At 39.6% G+C, this 12,182-nt stretch overlaps 1 protein-coding gene across 1 annotated transcript; it reads right to left on the reverse strand.

Moving 5' to 3' along the window:
• Positions 1–5,643: 5,643 nt before the first annotated feature.
• On the reverse strand, positions 5,644–12,053 carry LOC116377456 (tubulin-specific chaperone cofactor E-like protein; the record flags this gene model as incomplete). Its single annotated transcript, XM_031839099.1, has 5 exons — positions 5,644–6,786; positions 7,270–7,381; positions 7,781–7,897; positions 8,011–8,137; positions 11,777–12,053. Coding segments are annotated over 5 exons (861 nt in total), but the record flags the coding sequence as incomplete, so codon positions are not given.
• Positions 12,054–12,182: the final 129 nt, after the last annotated feature.

A 12,182-nucleotide genomic window follows, 5' to 3' on the forward strand; every position in this document is an offset into this window, starting at 1 on the left:
ATCTTATCTCCCTTATTCCAATATAGTATACTGTGTATATATATATACACACACATCTATTATAATATTTTTATTTTATTTACCTCACTGTTATTCTATTTTTGTACACTATTACTTCTTTAACATTTAATAATTATTACACTATTTTTCACATGTGTTTATATTTGTATTCTATTGTTTTGTGTTATACTTCTGGTGTAATCTTTGATCTTCAGGATTAATAAAGTTACATCTTCTTTTATAATATAGTTGCAAAACTTTTAAATGAAAAACGATTTTTTTTTTACAGCACAAGAAACCAGTTGAAGTATATGTGAAAAAAAAACGGTGTCCGTGAGGGGTCACATCATTACGTGACACCGGGAGGAGATGGGACACCAGAGCTGGAGACATAACGACGACCGGTGTTTTGGTTTATCAAGCGACCCAGTTAACTGGTGACTTTCAGCCAAACGCGTCCTTGGTTTCCGTAGTTACGACATCTGTTTAAAACAGTTAACGGGGTCCCTTGATAAACCGTAACACCAGTTAACAGGGTCGCATGATAAAGCACAACACCGGTGCACTGCAGTGTGACCGTTTACGGTTCTCAATAGACGGAGTAGAGGCAAATAGCAGCGTAGCACACCGACTAGTTAACTAGCCAGTCTAGCTATAACGTTACAACTAGTTATATAGCTAGCTAACGTCAGGTTTAACTCAAGTTAAACAGTAGCTTATCTGTGTTGTGTTCAGACACCACCGCGGCAAACTGAAGTGTGTAAACGAGACATTTCACTGTAAATACTACACAACTTTTTGACTTATAGCTGTTCATTTTCACCCAAAACATTCCACAGTTTATTTTTAAATAAGTAGCTCGTTAATATACCTGTCTTTTAAAAGTCAAGTCATGTTTTGTGACTTCTAAAACGCGTTAAATGGTGTTTTTTGGTGTAAGGTACGTTATTTAACTTAAATTCCCGACATGCAACGTGGTAGCTAGGCTACTTGACTGCAGTCACTCACCTCCACAGTTGGAGAACATCCGGGTCCTAACCACCCCCACCACCTAAAGGTGTAGTTACGAGCTATTTGTTACACCATTGTTATCGCTGTGATCGCTAATGCTCGATAGAGGACTATGTTACACCGTCACCTGCTTTAAATCAACACTACACTGACGTAAGCTTACATCTTCTACTAAACCCACCTTTATTTTGTTGCAGTTGAAGAGTTTCAGACACCAACTAACGGTAATGTTCGCTTTAACGCGTGACGTCAGTCCGGTAACAGAGCTACTCTGATCTGATTGGTTCACACCTCCGCTAGCGTCAGCGACACGCCCCCGTCTACACCGTAACCATAGTGATGAGTGTAAACATCAGAGAGTGCTATTTCGATGCGAAAATGCTGCTTTCACGGCCAATGGGAAAGACGGGAACCTGTATGTTTTCCAATGGTAATGTGACCTATGGGGGAAGTTTTGCTATTATTTTTGAATAGTATAGAAACTAAAGTAATACTACCGGATTTAAGTAAGAAAAGGAAAGTATGTAAATCAAAATAAATAGTTAATATTAAAGAGGATAAATAGGAACAAATGAAAGTTCCTTGTACAGTAGTAACTTTAACTTAATTTGATTTGCTTACATGCTGTGATGTTCCCGCTTAAGATCGTTTCTTCTAAGTTTACTAAGAACTCTCGTGGTCCGTGATGTTGGCGTGTGAATGAGTCATAGAATCATTCTGCAGTTTAACCATCTGTAAAACATCTGCTGCTGTGAATGAAACAAAGCGTCACACGCTGAGGAGGGAGACGGCCACTCAGTGACAGATCTCTCTCTACGTAAGCTAATACAAGAAAGAGGACTCACTCTGTTCCATTTAACACTCCACATCGGCTCCTACGATAAAGGATGAGGCTTTAATGGCACAGATTCTGAACAGACCTGGACCTCCTGCACATTTAGCCCAAACCAAACTCTGTACTATAATAGTCAAACACAGCCTCAGAGATCCACGTGAGCTCTGCTGCTCTACTTCTAGAGAGCGGCTGGTGACTCAAGCGATGTGTTTACTGAAATATCCAGGTATCCATTTAGTCTCGCAGGTCTCAATTCAAACAGGAAGTGCTGGCAGATGTCTGGCATTCAACGTATTAATGACCTTTGTGTAATGCATCGGCTTCCAGGAGCAGAGGAGTTCATTCAAGGGTTAGGAGGTGTTACGACTACTTCAGTTAATGATTTTTTAAGGATCTTTTACACCTCCGAGGATTCCTTTGAAGTCACAGTTTTCAGAAATGTTCTTATAAAACTCTCACGATGAGAGCGGTACCAATATAAATGTCACATTCATCTCTGGATTATGAATTAAAGTGGTGACATAAAGTAAGTTCAACAACAAGCAGTCAGTAATACCTTAATGTGCAGGTTGTGATGCATTCTGGTCTATTGAGGCTGCTGCTGGTTGAGTTATTGTGATGAACGTATGAGGAAAAAACGACACGATGACTTAAATAAATCGTAAAGTGTTTAAGGGAAGAATTTTCCTTTAAAGGTCCACAAAAAAAAAAGTGTTTTCTTAATCAGCTTCTTCCTGTGAGCGACGGCAGGATTCTTCATCAACACAAAAGAGAATTTTCTGTATTTTTGTGACTTCTTGTTTCTGGTTTTAAACGTCGGGTCTCGGTTAGAAAAAGGTGATGTCACAAAATGTACCAATCAGAATCTATCAAACACACATAAAGCAGATTACCTGAGCTTTAGTTAAATTCTTAATAAATAACAAACGTTTGTTTTTTTGTTCGTTGCTTTATTAGTCATGAATCTTCATTTTCTTTCTATATTCTTTTGTTACTTTAACTATGGTTGAAAGAAAACAGTTCCATGAAACAGCTCACAAAAAGGTCCGTGGGTCACCGTGAGTATCCGGGTCAGGACTTCTGGAAAAATACGTCGCTTTTGAGTTTTTTAAATGTGATTTTTTTTCTCATTATATTGGAGAGAAGACCGACATCTCTACGGCCGATATCTCCAACGACACGGCAACACACACCAAAACAATCCAGACTGGTTAATAACATGACAGGTGGTTCGGATTTGGGGTGAACTGTCCCTTTAAAAAACAGAAAGCAATAAATACATAAGATGACAGCATAGTGTTCTTTAAAGGACAAGAGGAATCCAACAGAGAAGTGAAATCAACACTTAGTGTGAAGTTCATTATTTCATAACTCTAAGCAGGTTTAGTGACACATTCAATCAGTAAATAACATCTTAACATACTAATCATAAACATCTGTAGGAATTCAACAGGTAAACAATTCATTTACACGTAAAACAAAGTTCATTGTTCCATAAATCTTTGCAGGTAAAGTGACCAATTAAATCAATAACTTACATGCATACCAAAAAAAACAAAAAAAACTCACCCACTCTGCAAACAATGACATGTTGTCACTTTAAAGACGACGACAGAGCGTAATGCTATAGCTCTCTGCCTCTGCTCGACTCTATGGCTGTAGTTCATTTAATCACAACCAAGACACACGTGTTGTAAATGTATTAACCTGCTGAGTGTCACTGCTACACCACATCACACGTAGTCTGATATCACACCTCCTAATGTTCAAGTAAAGCAGTATTATGTGTTATTAAATACACATCAGTATATCTATAACAGTAAGGAGGGGAATTCTGGTTTCATACTTGAGATATTGATGCATGTGGAGGGTAAAAGCACACAGAGCTGTCAGGTTTCTATTAACAGGTATTTGTTTCCAAACACTAAATGTGAATATCTATATTTCATATCATCTATCTGGAGCCTGGAATCTCCTGCTCTGCAGACGCTAGAGGGAAAAATCAATAGCACCAAATATCAGATATCAACGCTCCTCTTCTACAAGGTGGATGCTGTATAGTACATACGGAGTATATTCCACATTATTATAATAATAACCCTAGTGAGCTATCTTTGGTGGGCGTTATTGTGTGCAGGATGAAGTGAAATGTGGAATAGTGTAGAGGCTTACAGGAGAAGATCACTGTGGGCGGTTTAAAGGTGGATGCACAAAATACTGGAATACACTGTAAAGAATGTGCACTGATTCAGCATTTAAAGGGTCCAAGAAACAAGAGCATACGCAAGTATTTAAAGAAATTATGAAATTATGTGACTTACATAAAAATGGAGCATTGGAAAAAATGAATGCTATCTTCTTAAAAGCCTAAATAATCATTTGAAATAGATAACAGCAAAAACTAGTAAAAACACCATATATCCATGTACATCAAGTTTAAATCGACCATGAACACACAAGCTGATGACAAACTGAACCTTATCGAACGTAGAATGAGCTCAAATGAATTAAAACCATCTGTATAAGCGGGTCTAGCTAATAGATGGATGGATGGATACAATACAACCTGAACTTAAATGATGTTTTAAATAGAAAGATTGATTGGTTGTTTACAATGTAGCATTATCAGAGATCAGACTAGAAACACATCAATGAGCAGAGCCTGAAGGCATCATAATGTAACTGAAGTGAACCTCCGTTGGTTAGCCATTAGCGGTGCTGCTAACGTTACTAGCTCTCCTCCTGTTGGTTAGCCGTTAGCGGTGCTGCTAACGTTACTAGCTCTCCTCCTGTTGGTTAGCCGTTAACGGTGCTGCTAACGTTACTAGCTCTCCTCCTGTTGGTTTAAACACTGATTGGTTGTTTACAATGAAACATGATCAGAGATCAGAGACTAGAAACACATGTTCTACTGAATATTGGAGGAGAATGATTGTCAGTAAAACGATTTACTCTGTGATGATTAAAGTTACACCACATGTGTGCATAGTGTGTGTTTAGTGATAACATAACACAGTAGCATCAGACCAGTGATAAAGGAAACATCCATCCATCTGGGGTTAGGCTGCAGCAAGCTAACTTAGCCCAGATGTTTTACAGCTCCTCCCGAGGCGTTGACAGGCCAGACGAGATATAGAATTCCTCCAGCATGTTCTGGTTCTGCAAAGGAAGGAGTTCCAGGAGGATCCTGATCAGCTGGCTACTTTATGACGAAGCTTCCTCCGGGTGTCTGTTCTCTCTCTCTAGGCGACTTGTATCCACTCATTCTCTCTGTCACTACCCAAAAAGCTCATGAACACAGATGAGAGTCGCAATGTAGAAGGACCGGTGAGTCTTAAATCTTTCAGATGGTTTGTTGCAACATCTTCATCACTGTTGACGCCGAAAACTGCCGTTTACCCAAAACCCTGAGATACTTGAACTCCCCCGGCGTTGGATGGTGACTCACTCCACAACCCAGATGGAGCAATCCACCGTTTTCCAGCAGAGAAACCACAAACTCAAAGTTTTAGGTACCGACTCTCATCACAACCACTTCGATCTTGACTACAAACCGCCCCGGTGCATGATGGTTGTCACAAGCAAACAGAACCACATCGTCTGCATAGAGAAAATTCTGAGGTCCCCAAAATCGATTACTCTCCCACAAAAATCTTCCTTTTCTTTCTTCTTTCTCTTCTTGTTGATTCTTCTTTTTTTGTATTTACCCCAAACTCCCCACAGGACCCCCCGGTACCCGGTCTCAAGCCTTCTCCCAAGTCCAGAAAACACACAACAGGATGAAAGAAACATCGCCCTTAAAATAGTCTTTACACTGTTGGATTGCATCACTACGCCTGAAGCCATTTTGTCATAAAGTGGTGTAATATTTTAAATCTTACTATTTAAAACACTTTCTAAACTACTGTCTGGTAGAGAATGTGGTGACGGAAGTCTTTTAAATAGCAAGATTGTAGACGAAGATGCTGGATGTTTTTTTTAGCTCCATTTACTGTAATTCATCACGGTTTTACTCCTGTTTTCTGATTCTTCATTCACTGTGGAGGCATGAGAGAAAGTTTTCCTCAAGGATCCTGAGGTAAACAGGAAGAGTAATTGATAAAGAAATGGCCATTTTGTGGGAGAAGTAGTCCTTTATTTAAGGAGCTACGATCTGCATATTCTATGATGCACTTACTCTGATTGTTAATTTGTTGATGTTTGACTTTGTTGGTATAACGATCTGAATGTGATGCAGCGTCTTCTACAGAAACAACACACCACCGTACGACAGAATGAACCCAGAAATGCTCCCAACAGTGTTTGATGCATGATTTATCCTTCAACAACTGCTGCTCTTCCTCACCTTGTGCCCACTTTCACTCACCGCTAATCGGTGGGGGTAGTGGTGTTGGATGCTTTGCCTGTGCAGGTGCATGATGGTAACAAAGAGACAGATCTGTAGCGAAGCTTTGCTGGTATGCGGCGCTAAAGCTGCTAGCTGACTGCGAGTCTGTTTTCCAGTGTGACAGATTGGTCTACATAACTCCAGTGGATGCTCCCTCAAAATAAAAAAGCTGAAATAAAGAAAAGACACGATGGCTGCAGCCCACTGCAGTCCACCATGATGGTGTTCACATCCTTTTTTTTTCTTGTGGGCCTTTGATGCCACAAAATAATTGGAAAATGGAGCAGCATCAGTTAACCAATCAACAAATAATCCAATTAATCAATCAATTAGTCACCAGCTTGGGTCCCTTGGTCTTGGGCACCACCAGTATTTCGTCTCCGTCCTGGATGCTGTAGGAGTGGACTGCCCGCGTATTGTACTTCATCTCCTCTGGACCGAAGGCGCTGCACTTGTCGATGTAGTAGATCCTCATGCTGCTGGTGGACAGCTGGACCACCGAGGTCAGCTGCTTCTTCAGCTCCGCCACGGTCTGGTCCAGACGGATGCTCAGCTGACACGAACACAACAGTTTATACATTTTAGGCACAAAAACACGACACTCGGAATAAATATGACAAGTCAAAGCCGGGAATGTTTTAATTCTGCACGTAGAATTGTTGCAAACATATTGTTTTAAATCTCTTGCCAGTCTTAATAATAATAGATTTACTGGAGTTGTGGCGTGCTCCTGAGATCCAGTCAGTCTTTTTCTCATCTTGTTTAATATTATCTGAAGTTTCTTTTAGTCTCGGCTTCAGTCTTTGCAAAATGGTGTAGTCTGTGACTAAAAACTCTGTGACTTGTGACAGATGGTCTTGAGACGGGAGAGGGTTTGTACATCGGACTGAATACAGATGTGGAATCTTTGAGGGAACGTGTTTGATAGATTGGACTCATGAGCCACTGAACCAATTGAACATTTATGTATCAAACACATATTTAAATATACTCTTCGTCGTCGAGCCATTCTACGTTCATGAAAAGCTAAACACACCTGTTCCACTTTGTCCTCACAGTGAACCTCCACCATGGCCCGGTAGCGAGGTCGGAGGTCAATTTCAGCGAGCGGCTCCAGCTTCCCGTACTTGGTGACCAGAGAGTGGTACCTGAGGAGGACAAGAGCAGGTGTGTTGAGTGTTAAAGGGACAGTTCACATGTCGTTCCTCTCACATGTAGTGTGATGTAGGGAGTCTAGATTCATTTGAAGTGAGCTGCCGAGTATTGGAGATATCGGCCTTCTCTCTAATATAAGGGAACTATAGGTAACGGTCAAATCTCGGCTCTCGTCTGTGATAAGATTCACGCTTCCTTCAGCGCGGTGATACGGTTGGTGGGTGTCGTTCGGCAGGAAGAAAATAGTTCCTATGAAACCTCACACAAACAAGGTCTTTCAAACGTTTGTTTTTTTGGCGCTTTGGGAACCAAAAGCGAGTGAAATCTGGTTATATTATATAGGAGAGAAGGCTGACATCTTACACCAAACCAGATCCAGATGTTGTGGGTACCTGTAAGGCAGCTCCTCCTCGGGGTAGTCCACGTAGTACCGGATGAAGAACCTCTCAGCGTCCTCTCTCTCATAATCACTCACAACGCTGCCGTTTAGCTGAGATATCACAGGGAGCCTGAGGGGAACAAATACTGTTCATCTATCAATCAATCAAAGTTTTATTTATCCAGCACCTTTATCACATCCTCTCTCTGATGTGATAAAGTATCTGTCTCTGTGAGGACTCACTGTGCTATCACAAGGCTGCGTCGCTCTGCGTTGGTGTAGCTCTGCAGTAGAGGAATGCCATGCAGCCGCACCTCCTCCAGCCTGGGGAAGAAGTTGAGCTTCTCGATGTCGTCCCATCGGTTCAGACCTGACAACACAAGAAGTCACGTTTCATGTGCAGCTAAGCTGAGTTCTGACTATGCTGGCCATGAAATAATAGAATAACACAAAAACTTCACATTATGTTGAATATACCCTCCAGTTCTGATATAGCTCATTCTAATGTAGCATCTATTCTCAGCTCCGCGTCGTCTCACACACACATTTAAGCACATTACAATACAGCATTAAAAATAATAATGATGAGATTTATTTTAATCAATAAAAATGCAATCTATTATTTCCTAATCATTAGAATTTTGTGTTTTTATGAAGAAAAACACAATATATAACGCTAAAGTAAAAGTATAACATTTAGAACTTTGACTGGTTTACTGACTTCAGAGCATTGAAATGATTTTGCATGTCAGCAGAATTAGTTTTTGTCTGAAACTGAAACAAACGTTTGATGTTTTTCTGTTCCTCAGGCGAAGCAGACTTATTGTTTTCTTCACAGAGATCTAAAAATAGATCCGCCGCTGAAACCACAAACCACTGCTGAGATACAAGCCGACGCAAAGAGGAATCTGTGGCGATGCTCCACAGATAACACCGAGCTCTCAGGACACGGCGGCACGTTAGCTGCTGCTAATTCTATCAGCTGTCACATGAAGTCATACTGTACTGAAAGGTACTGAAGCAATTCTTCCTCCTAGAATCAAACCATCATCCACACCGATACGTTTAAAACCGGGGGGGTATTTTATTTCCATTTATTTCCATTTATTTATTTTATTTTATTTTATTTATTTTATTTTATTTATTTTATTGATTTATATAGTATATATTATTTAATTTTGTTTCCATTAATTAATTAATTAAACTCTATTTTATTTTTATTATTGTATGTTTATGTATATATATGTATATACGTATATATACAGTATATATATATATATATATGTATATACGTATATATACAGTATATATATATATATATATATATATATATATATATATATATATATATATATATATATATCTATATACACTGTATACCAGGGGTCTTCAACATTTTTCAGGGCAAGGACCACCAAACTGATAGAGAGATGGAGCAGGGACCCCCGACTATATGCAGTTATGTGAAAAAGTGTTTGCCCCCTTCCTGATTTCTTATTTTTTTGCATGTTTGTCACACTTAAATGTTTCAGATCATCAAACAAATTTAAATATTAGACAAAGATAACACAAGTAAACACAAAATGCAGTTTTTAAATGAAGGTTTTTATTATTAAGGGGGAAAAAAAATCCAAACCTACATGGCCCTGTGTGAAAAAGTGATTACTCCCCCCTGTTAATACATAAATTAGCTGTGGTTTATCACATCTTTGGAAAGCTGAGTTCAATTTCTCTAGCCACACCCAGGCATGATTACTGTCACACCTGTTCTCAATCAAGAAATCACTTAAATAGGACCTGCCTGACAAAGTGAGGTAGACCAAAAGATCCTCAAAAGCTAGACATCATGCTGCGATCCAAAGAAATTCAGGAACAAATGAGAAACAAAGTAATTGAGATCTATCAGTCTGGAAAAGGTTACAAAGCCATTTCTAAAGCTTTGGGACTCCAGCGAACCACAGTGAGAGCCATTATCCACAAATGGCGAAAACATGGAACAGTGGTGAACCTTCCCAGGAGTGGCCAGCCGACCAAAATTACCCCAAGAGCGCAGCGACGACTCATCCAAGAGGTCACAAAAGACCCCAGAACAACAAACATCCAAAGAACTGCAGACCTCACTTGCCTCAATTAAGGTCAGTGTTCATGACTCCACCATAAGAAAGAGACTGGGCAAAAATGGCCTGCATGGCAGAGTTCCAAGACGAAAACCACTGCTGAGCAAAAAGAACATAAAGGCTCGTCTCAGTTTTGCCAGAAAACATCTTGATGATCCCCAAGACTTTTGGGAAAATACTCTGTGGACTGACGAGACAAAAGTTGAACTTTTTGGAAGGTGTATGTCCCATTACCTCTGGCGTAAAAGTAACACAGCATTTCAGGAACATCATACCAACAGTAAAATATGGTGGTGGTAGTGTGATGGTCTGGGGCTGTTTTGCTGCTTCAGGACCTGGAAGACTTGCTGTGGTAAATGGAACCATGAATTCTGCTGTCTACCAAAAAATCCTGAAGGACAATGTCCGGCCATCTGTTCGTGACCTCAAGCTGAAGCGCACTTGGGTTCTGCAGCAGGACAATGATCCAAAACACACCAGCAAGTCCACCTCTGAATGGCTTAAGAAAAACAAAATGGAGACTTTGGAGTGGCCTAGTCAAAGTCCCGACCTGAATCCGATTGAGATGCTGTGGCATGACCTTAAAAAGGCGGTTCATGCTCGAAAACCCTCCAATGTGGCTGAATTACAACAATTCTGCAAAGATGAGTGGGCCAAAATTCCTCTACAGCGCTGAAAAAGACTCATTGCCAGTTATCACAAACGCTTGATTGCAGTTGTTGCTGCTAAGGGTGGCCCAACCAGTTATTAGGTTTAGGGGGCAATCACTTTTTCACACAGGGCAGGGTGTAGGTTTGGATTTTTTTTCCCCCTTAATAATAAAAACCTTCATTTAAAAACTGCATTTTGTGTTTACTTGTGTTATCTTTGTCTAATATTTAAATTTGTTTGATGATCTGAAACATTTAAGTGTGACAAACATGCAAAAAAATAAGAAATCAGGAAGGGGCAAACACTTTTTCACACAACTGTATATTGTATTTTATATTAAATGGGCCTAGTACCATGTATAAACATACCTCTTTATTGTGCATTCAATACTAAGCTATTCAAATAATACACAGGTTCATATATTCATGTTTTTATTTTAAACATGTGCAAGGTACAGTGAGTAGGGAGGCCGTGCCACTGCCATTTATAAACACACCTTGTCAGCTGATACCAATGCCAATATCAACATTGTCTGTCAATTGCATGATAATCATGCATACAAGCTATTCAAATAGACGTTTTTATTTTAAACATAAATGTGGAAACAAAAAATGAGTGATGGCCTATTAGTGCCACTGCCATGCATAAAGATACCTGTTATCTTGCATACAATACTGAACTTTTAAAATAATGGACAGACTCATGTTTGGGAAAAAAAATAAAAAATAAACATTTTTTTTAAAGAGTCTAATCAACAAAAAATTCCGGACCCCCTGTTGAAGACCTCTGCTGTATACTGTATATTATTACACCCCCCCCCCCTCCTAATAATATTATTTTTTGACAACATGCGTAAAAGTGTGTACTTGTAGGAAGGTATATGTATGGGTATGCTGTACTTGTAGGTAGATATTTATGTATATACACACACACATATATATATATATATATATATATATATATATATATATATATATATATGTGTGTATAAATGCATGTAGGTGTATATTAGATGTGTATTCGTTACAAGCTAAACTCTTAGTACTATTATTTCTGCAATTGTTTTGATCATGTGCCTTGTTTTTTGAGGTCGTATTTCAGGGACTGTTCTATTTAGTTAAAAAAATAAAAAATAAAAATAAAAAGTTCATAGAAATGAATATAATGTCAGCGTAGTCGTGTGGGTGTAGCCGTTAAACTGCCGTGTCTTATACCACAAGCGGACGCAGCGATGTACCGACCTGAGTTGCTCAGGCTGATGCTGCGTAGTTTGGGGAAGAGCCTCCGCAGGACGTCCTCGTTGTCCTGGATGGAGGCCAGCTTGTTGTTGGCCATGAACAGCGTGTCCAGGCCGGGGAACATGGGGCCCAGCTTCCGCACCTCGGCCCAGTCCTGGAGGCTGTTGTCAGTGATGTGGAGCAGACGCAAGGTGGGGCACGCCACGCTGGAGGCACTCACACCGCTGTACTCGTTAAGGCACAGGAACAACTCCTCTAGCCTGCAACACAGAGAACATATATATATATATACATGCATATATATATATATATGTACATGCATATATATATACGTATATGTATATATATATATACATAGAGATATATATATATATATATATGTACATGCATATATATATACGTACTTGTA

Source organism: Anarrhichthys ocellatus, unplaced genomic scaffold, assembly GCF_004355925.1.
Source record: "Anarrhichthys ocellatus isolate YVR2014 unplaced genomic scaffold, GSC_Weel_1.0 scaffold1272, whole genome shotgun sequence".
Taxonomy (NCBI): domain Eukaryota; kingdom Metazoa; phylum Chordata; class Actinopteri; order Perciformes; family Anarhichadidae; genus Anarrhichthys; species Anarrhichthys ocellatus.